Source organism: Carya illinoinensis, chromosome 1 (genome assembly GCF_018687715.1).
Source record: "Carya illinoinensis cultivar Pawnee chromosome 1, C.illinoinensisPawnee_v1, whole genome shotgun sequence".
Lineage (NCBI taxonomy): Eukaryota > Viridiplantae > Streptophyta > Magnoliopsida > Fagales > Juglandaceae > Carya > Carya illinoinensis.
In genome coordinates, this window is record NC_056752.1 from 35,708,398 (window position 1) to 35,727,399 (window position 19,002).

At 35.6% G+C, this 19,002-nt stretch overlaps 1 protein-coding gene across 1 annotated transcript; it reads right to left on the reverse strand.

The window, feature by feature from the left end:
- Positions 1-2,622: 2,622 nt before the first annotated feature.
- On the reverse strand, positions 2,623-16,020 carry LOC122316284 (non-lysosomal glucosylceramidase-like). Its single transcript, XM_043132817.1, has 18 exons — positions 15,160-16,020; positions 14,703-14,813; positions 14,490-14,546; positions 14,249-14,325; positions 14,060-14,159; positions 12,750-12,823; positions 11,995-12,095; positions 11,454-11,557; positions 9,964-10,017; positions 9,804-9,859; positions 9,669-9,707; positions 6,977-7,118; positions 6,486-6,670; positions 6,018-6,085; positions 5,739-5,811; positions 5,255-5,316; positions 3,839-5,105; positions 2,623-3,188 (listed from the first exon to the last, which is right to left on the reverse strand). The coding sequence occupies exons 1-18, from the start codon at positions 15,238-15,240 to the stop codon at positions 2,933-2,935; spliced, it is 2,907 nt and encodes a 968-aa protein (XP_042988751.1). The 5' UTR covers positions 15,241-16,020; the 3' UTR covers positions 2,623-2,932.
- Positions 16,021-19,002: the final 2,982 nt, after the last annotated feature.

Here is a 19,002-nt window from a genome sequence, read left to right on the forward strand (position 1 = left end):
GGGAAGTGATGATATTTTAGGGTTATGAGAGTTGTAGATTATTTTTAAGGAAAAATAGATTACTTATTATTTCAGGTTTAAACTTTGATATACATGTTCGATTGGAAATTTATAGAAGTAAGTGTCAATTTTATAGGTGACAATTGATCTTTGTTCAATGATGTTGTGGAGAAATTATGAAAAAGCTAAAAAGTTTAGGTAAGCGGATTCCTATGCTAGACTTTGCATAAAAATAAAATGAATTGAGGTTGATTTATGAAAATATGCATTATGAAAAGAATTATGAAAACAACCTCAGTTATTTGTTTGACATCATTCGTGAACTCTGATGAAAGAGAAAGCATTTTTGTCATGACTAGTGTAGACATGGGCTTATTTTTCTGATATTCAGTTTCTAAACTGTGCAAAAGAGAGCGAATATGAAATTTTGTGCATAAATTATGTTTTTGTGATATAATTATGTTATGTTTTGAAGATGTTCTGTACTCTGATATGATATAATGTGATTTCTGAAAACTTTTGGCATAACATTCTGAATTTGGATATGATTTATGGATGGTGATCTGTTTGACCTACCACAGGTACTAATAGTGGCTTCTATTTGGGTTAGTACCAACTGTTCTATTTCTGGTGCACCCACTTTGGAAACAAAGTGGTTTTTTCTGGTGATCTTTCTTATGTGCACAATCAAGATTCTGAGAATAAATAAGGGAAATATTCACATTTTGTTTCTGTTCAGTTAGTTATTAGGATTTGCACAACCCTAGCACGGAGGTTAAACATGGCCTCTGATGTGATATGATATTCTGGTATGATGGTGGTTAATTATGTTATCCCAAAAAATTTTGAATAAAATATTTTTGAATATGAAGATGATATGATTCTGGTCAGTACTCTGTTTTGATAAAATGTGATATCTGAAAAATCTATGGCATAACCATCTGGTTCTAAATCTGATTCTATATTTGCTTTGTTTAGTTGAGGGACCCTACCACGGGGGATGTACATGGTATCTGTTTCTGTATGATGTGATACGATCTTGCCACGGGAAAGAATAGTGGTAATTTGTTTCAGTTCTAATATGCACCTACTTGGGTATCCACAGATGCACAACCCTACCACATGAGTTAAACATGGCCTCTGATTTGATATGATGCTTTGATTTGATGATAATGATGATAAATCAGATACGTTATGCCAAAGTACTTTTAAATATGAATATTTCTAAAACTTCGCTCTAATTTTTTATAACATGTTTTCACTTCCACACTCTGAAAATGAAAATGTTTTGTTCTACATTCTGATCTCTATAAATGTTCATATTTACATACTAGTATATATCCTCTGTTTACTAAGTTATTGATAACTCGCCCCTTATCTCCATAACATTTTTAAGATATTTTTTATGGTTCAGCTAGAGAACACGACTAAGAAGTATTGGAAAAGTTTTATAAACATTTTTTAATAAGTATTAAGGGTACAAGTATTTTTAGAGGATCATATTTTTGTAGATGTAATTTAGCGGTTATTTTGGTACGTCGAGCTATGAATAATTCAAGTCTTTGTGGAGTTGTTATTCTATTTTATTGAGAGTTTTGGTTAGTGTTTTTGTGAAGGAACATGGATGGGTTGAGCAAATGAATTAATATTTTATGAAGTTTTTTAGATTTTATAGTTGTGATATTGGAGTTGATATTCAGTAATAAGAGCCAACTCTCCGGACCTCCGAAACCAGAGCGATTTATTTAAAATATTTAATTGTGTTAAATACTTTCCCTCCATGGAGTCGTTGGTTCTTACAAAGTTCACTTGATTCTGATTTGAACGGCCTATTTAAGGGCAAAATTGTTTTCTTTTTTCTAGATTCATAATAATTGGTCTTTAAAATCTATTGAATTGAACAAATTAAGACTTTTATATGATAAGTTCGGGATGTGGATATCCAGTATCCGCATCCATAATCTGATGCAAGCGGGTATAATATCATTCTTACCTGCTTGGGTCCAAGGATAACAGCCCTGATTGAACCGGATGTCCAAGTTTCGGACTGGATCAGAAAAAAATCTAGTCCGAATGCACATCCTTAAATATAGGGGAATAATTACCTAACTATCATGTATTTATTTTCTAAAATTTGTGTCATAAAATTTTTTATATCTCACCAAACATGAAAATTAAAGAAAGAGTACAAATAGTTTAAAATACAATAGCTATGAAGTGAATAATGTAAGAGAGTATATAAGGAATTAAGAATCAATAGTTACAAACACTGAATGAATATTTCTAGTAATGAAGCTGGTGTATTCATGCCAGCTTATGTTGAAAAAGATGTTTTGGTGCTGGCATCATATGCTCAAGCTGTTCTAACCTTCTTTGTCAGGCTTTCTCTCTAGATTATTAACTTTGCAAAGCCGATGCATCGTGTTTTGATAGGACTTTGTATAGTAGGTTATTACTTCTTTGTACCACACTATTTTATTATTTATAATTAATATATTTTGACAGAAAGATAGTGATAACATAGGGTGAAAGAGAGAGGGCTGCATCAAGAGATTAAGGTAACTATTTATAGATTTGAATTAAATTTTAGTTCACTATTCAGACTGTAGCAACAAAAACACAAAAACTAAAAAGTACCCTTTGTTTTAAATCGATGAAGGATATTACGGTATTACCTATTCACTTTACAACAAATAAGAAAAGTAAAAAATTTTAAAAAGAAAAATTGATGAAAGGGAAAGACCTACTCTATATATCATGTAAATGGATTGGCAGGATTGGTGCCTGACCATTTATGGCCATTTTCTAAAAGAAACAGTTTCCCCCAAACCTAAACTAGTGTTCGATTTCCACCTGTGGGTTTGAGGAAAAAAGGATAAATATGATAAACACTTCTTTACAATGATGATGGAACGAACCCTACACGCTACAATCAGCAAGCACAATGGAAAACAGAATTTCCAAGGCACTTTGCTTTATTGGCTATCTTTCTAACGCCTGTTTCATTGGATTTAAAACTACCAGGAGATGAGTGGATTCTATCCATGAAATTGATCTTAGGGGCATCAAGAATTGCCTTGGGCAACGATAATGCATACTGCATACCCCATATTGAGAGTGGCCTCATATATATAAGAGATCTAAAGTGCCCATCCACCGTCCATCCCTCCGGAGTCTGGAACCAGTATCTGCAAGTTAGAGAAAAGGAAGATGTCTCAAATTAAATACAGATAGAGCCTATCGGAGAAGATAAAACAGCCCCCTAACATATGTAGTTCCAAACTGTGAGGTCTTTGCATCTTACATGGGATACTGACTGGTACACATTGCATTACGTTTGGCTGAGGACAGAGCACACACCCAAGTTCCAACCTAGGATAATCTACCCAGGTTGGACTTCTAACAAAGGGCTGTTTTAAGTTGTACGGGTTCAACATAAATGGAGAAGGCATTGTATGGTCAATTGTTAAGCACTATAAGTATGGTTTTCATATAAACCAGAGTGGAGTCATATATGCACCAAGGCCTGACCAAATTTTCAGAAAGCACCAAAACAGCCCTAAACTTGGTTCAAAGAGCTGATTTTGGCTGGCATTGTATAATATTTGAAGCTTTGTGAAAATTTCCATCTCCAGTTCAGCTAAAGTAACATAACACAATTCACAGAAATCTTAGACTCTGTTTAAGATGTCATGGTTATCAGTAGGTAATCGCTGTTATCATTGTTGGTCATCCCACACCACAAATATGATCAAAATAAAAATATTGACATACTTGATCAAGTTAATGAGGCATCAAATCACCATGCAAATGATTAAGGCACATGCAAGGAACTTACCCATATCCTTCTTCTGACCAGCCTGCAATAAAAATACCTTCAGCAGTTTTAAATGCCTCCTCCTCCATTCCAGCTAAGATCATTGTAGCTGCCACTCCATAGGTGACACCGGTCCATATTTCACGTGATTGCATGCAAGACTCATCCACCTTTCCACTGGGATGCATCCCATTTACAGCACCCATTCTGCCTCCTTTAATTTTCATTACATTGAAATCAAAGATTTTCTGAAGAGAATTTCTGACTTTAAAATCATCAAAAAGTGAAGGCAACCCTGAGGATGCCGTATACCATTGCCCTGCCAGTTGATCTGCTTGTATGGATTTACTGTTGCTACTTGAGCCACTGTCATAGTTAAAATAAGAACCATTCCATAATTTTTCCTCAAATGATGGTTTGGCCTTCAAAAATTTTCTTTTGCACCTTTCGGCAAAACTTCTGTCGCCTAGTTCAACGGCCATTGCAGCTGCAGCTTGGAGTGCAGCAAGCCACAAGCATCCACAATAAGCACTCACGCCGTGAACTGTCCAAGCATCGTATGTTTGATCTGGGAACCCATCATTCTCAATTAGACCATCATCGTCCCGATCAAACTGGTCCATGTATTCCATGGCAGCACGAACCGCTGGCCAAACATCAACACCAAATGACATATCCCCAGTTGCAGCAAAGTCTCTATACACCTGAAGCACAAACTTTGGGTTCAGATCCTTCCATTTGCTTGTATCATGAATATTATATGCATTCATTTCATTCCACGGATCATGTGTTCCCAGATCATGAGGAATCGCTCCTCTAACCTTACGAATTCCCCAATTCCCCTCTGCCAGAAACTTTACTTTTCTTCCATCCTCAGATAACACAGACTTCGCAAAATCACGTTGAATATTGAGTTCAATCTTAGGAAACAGCTCAAGAAGAGCAAATGAAGCATAGAAGTGTACATCATATGTGCACCACATGATGTACTCCACACCTTCCAAGTATAGGAACCTTCCAACATCATCACTTTCATCTGGTGGGTCCAGCAATGTGGGGGGCCGCAAAGGGTGATTGGAATGTCCCTTCTTCACAGGAACCACTGCTGCATCTTCACAAGAACCCTTTGGAAATACATCTTCATCTTTGTCTTTTAGTTCAGTACCAGTTTTAGCATGCTGAAAAACCGAGTCTTTTCGGCTGTCCTTAGCTTCAGTTACTCTGACATCAGTATTTTCCACGTCTACTAATTGATGCTGATCATTTCTCATGTTTGAAGACGAAGAGTCTGTTAAAAAAGATTAAAGCAGTCTGTTATTTCTGAACTTTCTGACAAACATGTAGCCGCAGAAAAAGACATTGCTAATATCATCGTTCTCAGGAAACCAAATTCTCCTAGTAAAATATTAAGTTGCAAAAGATAGCATAGAAGACTACCAATCCAGACTGTTCCACCAGCAACCAGGAAGTACAGCTCATTAAATAACGTGAACTTGTACCTGCAAATATCAGACAGAGCATTATGTATCTACCATGAAAGAGAAAAGAAATCAAGAAAAAATAGCATGAGTCAAAATCACCAATTACTCGAGCAAATCGCTAGGAAAAGATTTGCAAGCAATAAAGACCCAGTGCTATCAATGTGATTTTGAGAACCATTACGTGGAAGTTGGGGAGTATTGTCGAGAATAAGCACACCAAGGATGCTCAAGAGCTCGCCAAACATGAAGGGTTCCTTGTAGGCACCCGAGACAACTTTTGGAATTATAAAAAATTTTGGCACAATTTAAACATCGAAAGATTTGAATGTCCAACATCAAGACTAAAAAGGCTTCTGCTGATGGGCTTCTGAAGCCTTTCACAAATTGATAACACCAAGTGAAATTTTGGTATAAAATGATATTAGTCTGACTAGTATTACCATTCTGGAAGCCTTTCGTCATTCAGGACAGGACTTTGCCAATTCTCTATCTGTTCTTCCCACCGCTTATAATCTGTTCAAGATTTCAGGATAATATCATGTCATAACACGCATAGCATTCTCAAACATACATCACCCTTGCGAAGCTTATAACAAAAATGAAAAAGTGCAAACTACAATATTTCAGTAGCTTAGTACTTAAAACACAGCAAATGGTGGCCAGATAATAGGGCCTGGCTTCAATAGAATATGGAACAGATTAAACCAAAAGATACATACTAGTTAGTGCATCATGCACCAAGTTCAAGGCGGCTCTTTCAGATGTGCCATAAAATTTTGTGTACCTCCTACAGCCAAAAAGGGAAAAAGAAAAAAAAAATCAAACAAAAGAAAAATGAATATGCTTAAGAAATAATTGTCATGACATATTGTCACAAAAAAGACAATGACACAATTTCCAACCATTACACATAAGGGAGTGCAGAAATTCACACCACTTGATTTTAAATTAGCAAGTACTTATAACATGCCTGTAAATTTATATTAATTATTATGAGCCTGAAAATGTACACATCTTTTCCAAACCTTTCTACTTAAAATATTTGAAAAGGTCAAAACGCTACTTCTTAAATTACCACAGCAAACATAGGTAAGTTGGTAATTTCCGATTTAGGAGAAGAGTTTCAAGTGTAACTTACCAAACACACAGACATGTACATAAAGACCAGGTAAAGGAGAGCATAATACCTATGGTATGAGCTTCCCTTCAAAAATTTTACTTTTGGAGATGACCATGCAAGAGCAAATGCAACGGTGCACTTCCCATGAGCTTCCACCCATGTAGAGGCTGAAACTGCAGCGCAAACTGCCTCTCCAGGTGAGGAGGGAATGCTTTGTCCAGAACTGAAGTTAACTCGATCAAACTGCCCATCCTAAAGATACAGGCAAGAGAGTTAGAGTGAATTCTTTCGAGCATTAGAGCCTTAGAGTCAATACTCGATCACAAGCTTAAAAATTGTAAAGAAGTTGTGACTTCTACAAAAGCAGAGCCTTAGTAACCGAAAGACTCAAAAGTAATTGAGTATGGCCACTATGTACTCAGTTCCAAGCTCTATAGTCTTCATGGAAAAAATGAACAGAGAACTATAGTGACTCCTTACAAAAAAAGAAGCACAAAGCAAAGACTACATACCATCCCCAGCCCCTGGCTGAAAAGGAAAACAATAACAAACAATTACCTTGGTCATGCTATCCCACATGCCCTTTGCAGTATTGTAACTTCCTTCAGACAGCCCAAAAGAAGGAAGAACAGTCACGTTCACATTCTGAGTCTCACATGCAGCTATTGCGAAAGTAACAGGAGGATTGCCTTTCGCAGTCCTGCAACATTGGCATAATCCTAAGGAACAATTGAAATCGAGTATCATAGTTAACTAGTTAATTTTAAAAAGAAATATACGAAGTTGTGAATGACAGTAACTTCAAATCTTCCATCTAATAATTTTTTGATTGGCACCAGGTGTCCAGGAACATCATCCCAACTAATCCTAAGGGTGCACAGGATCTCAGCAAGAAGTTTCCCGCAAGTTCACCTCCGGTAATTCAAGGGGAAAATTGTAACGTCCCAATGGAAGGCTTAAATCACATGGCCTATACTCCAAAAGGACTAGTCAATGATACAATTGGAACCTTATAAAGAGCAAGAATTTCTCATTCCCAAGCAATGTGGGATCTCATATACCACCTACCCTTATCCTTATCATATGGCAATTTACCCCCCTTAAGTTCCCGACGTCCTTGTCGGGCTTGTCTGTTATAAATGGCACGGCTCAAGTCCCACATTTCTGGTTGGGATTGGCTCTGATACCATTTGTAACGCCCTAATGGAAGACCCAAACCACATGACCTATACTCTAAAAGGACTAGTCAATGATACAATTGGAATCCCATTAGAACCTTATAAAAAGCAAGAACTTCTCCTTCCTAGGCAATGTAGGATCCTATACACCACCTACCCTTATCCTTATCATATGGAGGGCATCCCAAAAATCCCCTAGTCCAATGACACCTAGAAATTGTTTGCACCTAAGGGTATTTGAACCTTAGACCTGGGAGCCCAAGGCCTTTACCACTTGAGCCAACTCCTATGGGTTCTTCCATCTAATAATAATGTTTCTCCTTAGGCATATAGCATATGAGCAGAAACAAAAGTTTCAAATAAACACAAAAAATAGAAATTATGCAAAATGCAACACCGGTTGAGCAAGACAACAAAACAAAAAGGATGCAGACACAAAGAAATATGCACCTTAATAAAAGAGCCACAAAACAATCTCCTTGACCATTCCCCAACCAAAGGCGGCGGATTTTTCCATATAACTTGCCACACCTACAAAAGACCATCTAATGCCTACTTCCTAGATGGCATCACCAATCCATTTTACATGTACATCACATTCAACACTCTCTTTATTTTTATTTTTTTATGACAGGGGAACCCCCATGGCTAAGCCCTTAGGACTCACCCATGGAACCTAAACCACCGGGAAGACTAGCACAACAACCCACCGTCATGACCTCCCACTTAAATCGCAGTTTGATCCCAAGGGGAATCGAACCTGTGACATGAGGCTATTGCACACAAGTTCGCCCTTACCACTTGGGCTACCTATGGTTGGGTCAACACTCTTTCTAATTGGAACTTACTGCCCGAGACTAAAAAATTACCTGTTGCTTTATGTTTTCTATTGTTCAAAAATGCATATGCACTAGTCAAATAATTTTATTTCTCTTAGCTTTCAAGCTTCTAAAATATTTAGCAAGTAGAAACCATACAAACAGATAGGGGGTTTTTATTTTTTATTGATAAGTAACAGATAGGGGGTTTTTATTGCCTGTATAAATCAATGCGGGAGTTTCAACAAGCTGACAATGACATATAGGAAAAAAAATAAAAATAAGAAGGCAACTATCTCACTTATTCTGACTTTCTAACCATTAGTGCTCTGAAGATATAAAAAGGTTTATTTTTTATATTTAAATAAATTTCCAAGAGTAGGCAAATCTTTTAATACCACCGCTAAAATAATATAACTAATTCACATATTTCCTAGATATTGAGATATTGATTTTAAGTGAGTCATTAAAATTCAAGTCCAAATGTCTACCAAAGTTGCTTCATATAGGATAATAATTTTCATCAGGACTGTATTTTTTACCCCACAAAAAACATCCTAATGAGTCAGAACAAATCCATGTCCTAAGTGCCTTAACCTGCTTGAAAAATCAGGTTTGAGATGTAAAACTGCGTTAGAGGTGGTTGAATCAAGAGTAAAGCCTCAAAGTCATGATGACTTCAAAATTATGCTAACATTTTTTAGTGTTTCAATCATTTTATGACTTGTTCAAAGCAAGGAGTGTCCAAAACACCAAAGCGGCCTAATATATTAATATACAATCTCATCATGTATCTGCCATGAATAAGATAGTAAAAGGCAGATGCCGAGTAGAGCTTATTCAGATGCTTTTATATATTATCTGCTAATTCATTCCTAATATGTCTTAAAACATTTGAATCTATCTAAATTAGATAGGTAACATAACTATTTATTTTTCGTACTCTGCTGGTTTCAGCAATTTCTTCCCTAATAACTTTTTTTGATAAGTTCTTCCCTAATAACTTACTACAAAGACATTAGATGCAGACCTCATTTATTTTTGTACTAGGCACATTTTGTTTCTCTTGATAGGGTGCTATAGTCTTCCCCTTGGCCCCCACCTCCTCTCTCTTCCATTGTGTTTGTGCGTTCACAGCACTGGGGGTGTTCTGTTAAATACCTTGCCCTCACTTAACGTATGAAAGCATGGAAATAATCAAGAGAATTATGCAAACCAACCGTCACATATAGCTATTAAGGTTTTATGACTTGCTTGTGATGTAGAAGTACGCCAGAGACTCCATCTTCGCCTCTATCAAAAGAAAGAGAAGAAAGTAAAAAATAAATACTGATAAGATGCAGGGAACATGAAGGAAAGAAATAAACTTTTTTTAGCACATGTACTTACATAAAGGGTTCATTAACATGATCTCCTGAAAGATGCGAGATGCCACCAATTGAATTCTGTACAAGAGGAAACCATGACTGAATATCCAAGAAACCATGCTAAACCTTTTAATTGCTTGGATTAAGGGTAACGAAACTCTGGCAACAAGAAGTAATCTTACCATCCACGTAAATAGAAGGCTGACTTTAGCCCTTTCTCGACCAGTGTTAACCAACTGCAACAGGAAAAAGTACCAGTCTCAAAACCAGTAATCAAAATCACCAAAAAATCACTTATCAGAAAACTTACTAAACTGTCCCTTAAAGAGGGAGTCACAAAGGTAATCAGACTACTCATTGTTGGCTTCGTATACAGGTTGCTGAGATGAGTAACAGGATTTAATAGAAATTTTGATGACTGTGAACGAACGATGGAGAAGCTCAATAGAATTTAATGGGTTAAACTCCATACTTTTTGTATCGTTTTTTAATTCTTGATAGGTGACTATCTTGTATACATGAGTGCGCCTTTTGCGCTTTTCAACGAAATTTATACTTATAAAAAAGACTGTCTTTGGCTTTATCTACAGTCTGCTAAGACGAGTGATAGGATTTATTCATAACTTGTATGAAAGAGCTTTAATGCAAACAGTATACGTTATTTTATTGGTAATTTACAAAGGCACCCGGTTGGTCTTGAACCACCTCAACCTCCATCTTGTTCTTTCAAGTTTTGCAGATGCTACTTGAGCTTGAGGCTCGCTCGCTGATGCAAATTGTTGGTGGCAAATTCAAGTTCAAATTATAAAACACATTTTATTTACTTACTTGAGAAACTGGACAAACAAACTTAAATTAGGCCTGATTTGGTTACACAAATGAAATGAGATGAGATGTTGAAAGTTGAATAAAATATTTTTATAGTATAATTTATTAATATTATTTTCGTTTTGGGATTTGAAAAAGTTGAATTGTTTATTGTATTTTGTCTGGGAGTTTGGGAAAGTTGTAATGATTAGATGAGATGAGATGGTTTGTGTAACCAAATGAGGCCTTAGTGGTTCTGTTTATGGTTGATGCACATGAGCAAATCCAAATGGGATTCATCACTTGAAAAAGCACATTTGATTACAGCACATTTAGCTACTCCACATCGGTAACCATTCTTTTTCTTTTTTTAAAAAAAGAACATCAGTAACCATGTGAAATAGTATGGACACTGTTTTCAGGTCAAGGAATGCAAACAAATAATTGAATGAGATATTCCAAAAGATTTACATGGAAAGGGATCGGGAATATAGATAGGGATGATAAAATATTAATGGAAAAAGATACGACATTTTGTAGTATTTTTTCAAATCAGCACCGGCCTGTTAAAAAAGATCAGCAACACATATTATGACAATACTGCATATTCTTTTTTGATGCGACTGAGGGCAGTACTCAAACAAAACCAGGTGACAGCAGTTATATGAGATGCATTTCTTGGGAGATATACCTATTCTTTCACATGTATGAGCATACTTCATTGAATTACTAAAACTCCAACCGCCTACAGAAATAGATGCTAGAACTTAGAGATAGTTTAGCTCTTGCAAACATCTCTGTGGTTATGGAGCTAGGATCCATGTCATTAAACAGTAATTTGAGATGAGAAACTGAATAAACATACTGTGTAAACAAAAACAGCAGTAGGAAGACTGCTATCCTTGTAATTATGTGGCATGAATGGTGATATTTGTCGACAAGATATTTTCAGTTCTGGGTCTGGTTCACCTACAAGAGAAGTATCTTAATCAAAATAAGAATCCAAGATAAAATATATGGTCAAAATGTGACTTCCGCACATACATTTTTACTCAATGCCTCAAACCCTAATATAAAGTTTCAGCATCAGTTACCACCCTCCGTCAAAAACAACCATCAAATTTGACAGAAATACATATAAAAGATGAAACTGCACATCCACCACAATCGAAAGACTTAGCTTTGATTTTAAGGTATTTTTGTCTTTTTATATATATGCCTATCCAAACTAAAGCAATTTCTAGTGGAGGCAAAAATTTCCATTGAAACTTTAAAATTTGGTTGAAGTTGTGAGTCAAACGTTTATGGGGTGTAAGCGACAATTGAGTGGTAGTTCATGCAGCAATATGATATTGCCTAAGATATCTGTACATACAGCAAATAGAAACAATGGAGTGGAATGTTACCATCATATATTGTCCATGCTCTTGGAAACAAAGCATGGTATGTGGAATGCTGACCATTTAAATTCCAGCCCCATGATGAAATACCCTGATCACCAGATTTCCTGTCAGTGCATGAAATTAATCAGTAACATAGCTAATTTCTGCTTTTAAACCTCTAAATCAGAGGAAATGAGTGGATTCATACATTCTTTCTTCCATTCTTCCCTCACTCAATAATAACCAGAGAACAGTCCCTCTCAGTCATGAAGTTAAAAAAATGATCTTCAGAATCCATCTAGTAGAGGTATTAACTCTTAATGTCATCTCCATTAAATGTCAAGGACCTTATAGTTGATTATTGAAATCTGTCAATGCCAACTTAATTTAGATCACTATCGAACATTCATCTACAATATATATCGCTCTCCTAATAACAAGAGTGCCAAGACTGCCTTTTCTTGCCTAAAGGGCAATCAGACTCCCAATTAACAATATGATCAAAAGGCATAATTATAATTTTGTTTTGGCAGGTCTTACGTCAGGCTATCTCCAAACCATTTGACTAGTCAATATCTATAGCGACACACACAATCACTTACAAGAAAGATCCACGGGATCATACTAGGGGAATAAGTAAAAACTTATGTAGGAGCATATGCATGTAAATTCAAATCATGTCAAACTAAGAGCATTAAAGCTGAAATATTGCAATAGCCTGTAAATTCAAATCATGATTGCTTTGATAAAGTGTTAAAAACTTCATGATTTTTTCTTACCCCAGCCCTTCATGTTGGCCTGGAGCCAAAACGGACGCAAAATTTTTGTTCCCACCATCTCTTGATATAAAAATCTGAAATAGCAAAAGAACAGAGTACAATCAGAAGTAAATTCATGGTTCCAGATCCACATGCCAATTTGCACAGTGGAACAGGGATCTTTTGCTTCTCCCACAACAAATAAGAGGACATACAAATATCGGTCTTTATAAATCAAGGTTCTCTTTATCTAACTGAGTGGGGAAATCGTTACCCTCTCCTAATGTTTAATATCCTAACATGGACCTTTGTTGGAAATAGAACAAATGAGAAGGCCCTTAACACATTCAATTTGCCAAAAGTGTCTGGTGATAATTGACGTTAAAAAGACATGATTTCTGGTTTCTCCACCCTTCTGCTTCCCATGTTAGGCTTGGGCGGCATAACTAATACACTTATTTAACTGATTGTTGCACCAGTGGTGTTACATCTATGTCAATGAAAATAAGAGTGGCAAGAGACTCATGACTGATTTTTTTGTAATTTTATCACAAAGCAGAATAGTTTCCAGATGATCTTAGAGTTCAGCCTGCCTTGCATTCCTTTGAAGCAGTGATATCCCATTTTGAAGCCAACAATAATTGCTTGGTTCTTTGTGCAAGACTGACTAAGCGGCTGTTGCTCATTCTTACTGCAAACGGTATTCAGTATCCAGCAACTATCTCACTTATCTCATTTCATTTTTCTCTTTTGCTTCAGAATATAATTAAATGGCATACTAAACTCTTAAAATGTAAACTTTCACCAATAAGAGAAGTATGAGGCCTCTGATCACACATATGCACAAAGAGAGAGGCAGAGAGAGACACAAAGAGAGAAAGAGAGGGAGGTTATGAAGAAACAAGATCTTTGGGTGCATGCTTAGCATCTTTCGGTCATAAATACCATAACTTTTTTGCTTCATCATATATCTACATATAATAGCTCTCAGTATTTCAATTTTTAATAGATATCTCATTTCACATTTGATTCAGTTCACAGTTAGCAACAATGTTTTTACAGAAGCACTTCAACTCATAATATGCTTGATATCACAATAGACTAAGATCTACAAACTACCAAACTATTTTCAGTTATACGCTCACATAAAGAGTTTACTGCATGCAATTCTAATATGAGTTGGCATGCAAAAAATACATAAAAAACCATGCCTTGTAACACCAGATAAGTTAAGAATGTCATAAACACAGAAATGTCGAAATGCACGGATCATACATATCTTAAAAATAGAAACCTCATAGCAAGTAGATGAGGCTAAGTCAGAGCATTACTGAGAATTGATTTGCCATGACAGGTGAAGGTTCGCATATACCAGGAACAATTTGCCATTGCCTAAAGTCCCCTCTAAAACCTCTAGATATGCTGCCACTCCTGTGATATAAACAGAGGTAGATCCTCTATGATTAATAAACGTTATTACAAACAAGAAAAGAAGCATTATATTTTGATACATCACATACCCCATCCCTCCAAGCGGAACCCCTTGAGATGCTGATGGCTTGCAACTTTCTCGAGTGAAAGGATCAATAGGTGCTTTCTGCAGAGATACTACCAGTCGCAGTTCAGGTTTCTGAAGCTAAGTTTCAATGGTCTAAACTAATGTAAAAAAGTTTCTTAATTCGTTCATTGGACTTTGAACATTAAGGAGGTCAAATAGATCTAACATGAATGACCTCTCCATTAAGGAAAAATAGAAATTACCCTCCCATGTGAAGCCTCTTCCCTGACATAGGACCACAATCGTATACCTAGTCGAACCTTGAAATTCAAAATTCACAAATAGTGAGTGGGACATAACTGGGAAAGGAAACTGAAAATCTATATAAATATAGGATAAGCTATGCACAAGATTAAATATTGCACACGTCTGTTTCCATAATCAGTGAACTAATAAGTAAGAGAACCATCTCTTACCATCCTTATTGCGTCCATAAATGTGACACTAAATTCTTTGAGAATATTAGCGTGGCTATTTAATCTCCTCCTCCAGGCTTGTTCCGGAGGGGCAGCACTATCAAAATCAAACTACAAAAAACACTCACAGAAAAAGAAAAATTAGTCAACGTACAATATTAAAACCAGATATCCTAACTCCAACAGTCAACTTTTATGTAATGGACAATAATTGTTTTGACAAAACCAATGTACCATTTATGAAGTGCATCACAACAATTTAAATCGCACAGCAATCCTTCTAATATTGTTTCTTTTCAATTTCTATCTTTCTGGTAAATAAAGCGAAAATTCTAGTTTCCAAAGTCTGTCTTTTCTTTTTTCATTCTTACAGTTTCTCAGCAACCAAATTGAGTCTAATGAATATTAGAAATTCATTTTTGACAAAAAAAAAAATGCAAGCGACATAAAAGCTTACCAACTGCAAAGTGTTCCTGCTGATATACTCCTCGGGCGGCCATGAATTCTTTCTACAATGGAACAAATTCCCACTAACCATGTCGACTAATCCTCTATAATATATATAACACAAATCTTTTTCAAAAAACTTGCGCAATCCCAACCAAAGTACCAAAAAACTATAAAGCTCAAGTCTCAGACGAAACCCGTCTAGTGTTTCCAAACCTCCCCCCACAAATTCTTCTCAGAAAGGCGATAATAAATACCACTCAACTTCCTTTAGCACCAAACAACAACCACCAAAGCGTACAAGGGAAAACCAAGGATGTTTGCTTCGACTTCGAAACAAAGATCATAAATACGATTATTCCTCCATTTGTCTGTGCCAAAATATACGAACAACAGTCTCGCTCACACGATCCGAAACACTAGACAATCCTCAAACCTCCGGAGCTGTCCGATTCGATCCGATCCCAAAGCACCGAAATTCAATCCACCGAAACGCCAAAAGAGGACCGAATATATTGGGATTCGACTTACAGTAAAAGGAAGTTAAGAAAGAGGAAAAAGAAACTAAAAAAACGAAAAACAAAACGTTGATAGTAACAACAATGAATTGATTGGTGGGAGGGAAATGAGCATATAGTATCGAAAAGCGCTGTCGTGGCGTGGCGTGCGCAGGATCCGCCGCCTGTGACTTTGAAGCGTCTAAACACCGCCTCCGAGATCGCCAGGTGGCGCTACGCTCTGCTCTCTCTCTCTCAAAAGAATAGCTTTCTCCGTGCCGAGTCTGTTTCTGCTGGATCAAGAGCGGGAGCGAGAGAGAGAGAGAGAGAGAGAGTGAAAAGGTATTGAATGTATATACTCCGGTTGTTAGTCTGTTTCAGATTAAGATTGGTTACTTTCTTTATGTTTTGATTTTTCAATAAATAAAAACAATTTGTAAAAATAATAAATAAAAACAATTATATTTTTAAATCTATAATAATAATAATAACACTTAATAAAATATGTAAAATTTAAATCTTATAAATCAAATTTTATTATTTTAATTTGATTTATAATGTACTGTATATAATTCTAAATAAAAAAAATATTAAAATAAGTAAAGAAAAATAAAATATTTTTATAAATTTAATCTTATTATTTAAACAACTTGTAATTCCTGCGCTTATTTTTATTTTCTTGTTCTTCTTTCTGGGCCACTACTTTTAATAGGTACGAAGATGGATATTATTTTAGTATGGTACCGCCGGTGGTCTGTGGCTGAGAGTTGGGGGGGACGGTGGATTGTTGGGTGGGCGTAGGACTACCGAGATATAAATGTGGTCGGCTCTGCATTGGATCACTACTTTTTATATTTTTTATAATTTGTAATTCACTATTAAAATAGATTTGTTTGATGGTGAGCGGTAAATGTGGTGTTTGGGTGTCGACGATTGTGCCGTACAAATACATAATTGATGGCGCCAGGGCGGTGCTTTTGTAGTTATTATATTGTTTTGGAATTTAGAATACGTGCAAATTAAAAGTGGCCATGGTGTGGACTTTAATACCCAACGGCCATCCATTTTGGACCAAAGCTTCAACTTCAAAGGGCAAAATCCACGCCACTCGGAACATTGAAGATTCTATAAAAGTAGGCTACCGTGTGAAGCATCTTTCAGCCCTTCGCGTCATTACCGGAAAGAGAAATACTTTTTACATCGAAAAATACAGTCGGTGTATAGTCGTGGAGAAAAAAAAGAATTAATACGAGACTTACATAAAAAAAAAAAATTATTTTTATAACTTTTTTTTATTCATGTAGCTTCCCCTGAATATAAAATAATTTTTTTATAATTTTTTTTATTCATTCCGTACAGCCGACTACACGCCGACTATATTTACCGACTGTATCTAGCAAAGCTAATAAACTTTGTAGTTGTGGGAATTAACGAACTTGATTGTAGAAATTCCTTGAGAAAAATATATAGCTGATCTCGAGTAGGTTTATGTCGAAATATTCTATCTTATCTAGTTTGCTTGGCTTCAAATAATGAGGCTGATATATCGTATAGTATACGTTCAGCAATATGCTTTTGTTAAAATGTTGGTGTGTAGGTGTTTGGAGGGGCCCCGACCACGCATTCAAGATCGCATTTGATCGCAATGAAGGCTAGTAATGCCAGTGGGCTTCCATACCAAACGCGTGGCTCCGGTGTTTGTTTTGATGCGTACAAATCTACGGATGTCGGTGAGAAAAAAGTTGTTAAAAACTTAAAAGTCGAAATTCTTAGCCACCATTTCCAATTTGGACTGAATTGATTTAGTCTAATTTTATATTGAATCGAATATTTAAATATTTAATTTTTAAATTATTAAATTTATCTTAATTTAAAATTTTTTTATATTGAGATTCACAATTTTTTTCAACGCAACACTTTTTTACACACGACATTTATAATCTTAACTCATTTTAACATCTAAACACATTAAATTCATATTAGGTGGATTTCATAAAACTTATTTTACTATTTCAACTCATTACTATTTATAAAGAACTTAACTCAGCTCAATATCTCACGATGATGAAGTGGCATAGCCCATCAATTTTTAATTTTTTAAAAAAAAAATGTAAAGAAAGGTCAAATGGAGATAATAGAAATAAATATTTTGGATAGATACTTATAGAGTAACGTTAATATGCCCCGAAATTTATACCACTCATTTTATGTCTTTGATGTGGCATTACAGTATGGTGCCATGCAACATATTAAACAAATTTTAAAAATATATTCAAAACACTAAAAGATGAAGATAAAATTTCGAAATTCCTTCAACCCTTTTATGTATGCTTTTAATTTTTTAAATAAGTCACGTGGTATTACATTGTAATGGCATATTAAGGAAATGAAATGAGAGATATAAACTAAGGGATATAATAGCATTACTCTTGTAATTATATCAATCTCTTAGACTAAAGTCTTCATTAGTATTGGGCCCAAGACGTTAAGATGGTAGAATTAGAACTTAAAGAAATAATGATCTTAAGGCACGAAATGAGAAACGTAAAGGTTAAAATGAAATAATGGTGTTAAAGGCACGAAATAAGATAGGTAAAACAGGTCTCCAACCGACTCATGTATATATGAAGGAACGGACTTTATTGTAAATGTCGACATTTCAAAGAAAAATTCTACTCAACACTATCTTGACGCTATATTCTATTATCATTTTTAAATTGAAAAAATAAAATGAATTTAATTATTTAGATTATTATCTTAAATACTAAAACTCTCTTTATATACATATAGTCAATCAATCCAAACAATCCTTGGAGGAGTACAAAACTGTTCATAAAAGAAGCAGAACAAACAATAGAGGAAGGCAAATGTTAAATACAAGTTGGAATCCGCCACCTGCAGGTTTCTTGAAGATCAATTGGGATGCTGCAATCTGTGAAGAGAAGGGTATTATTGGATTGGGTTTAATAGCCCGTGACCAAGGAGGACAGGTGGTAGGCACAAAGAAAATAACACAAGCTGGTTTTAATGATCCTCTTCTGGCTGAAGCAATAGGAGCATATCAAGCAGTTAAAATGGCTATGGAAATGGGCTATGTTTGTGTTTTATTTGAAGGGGATTCATCCCAGGTTGTTAAAGGTATCTATTCTCAAGTAGAAAGATGGGATAGAGTGGGAATGATTTTCTCTAATATTAAATTGCAGCTAATGGTTTTCTCTAGTTGGAAGTTTCTGTTTATTAAGAGAAGTGGAAATACTCTAGCTCATAACTTAGCAAAATCCTCTCTTAACGAGGAATCAGATGTAATGGCTTTATTGCCAGAATATAGTCATGTAAACTCTGCTGTTTAAGGTTTA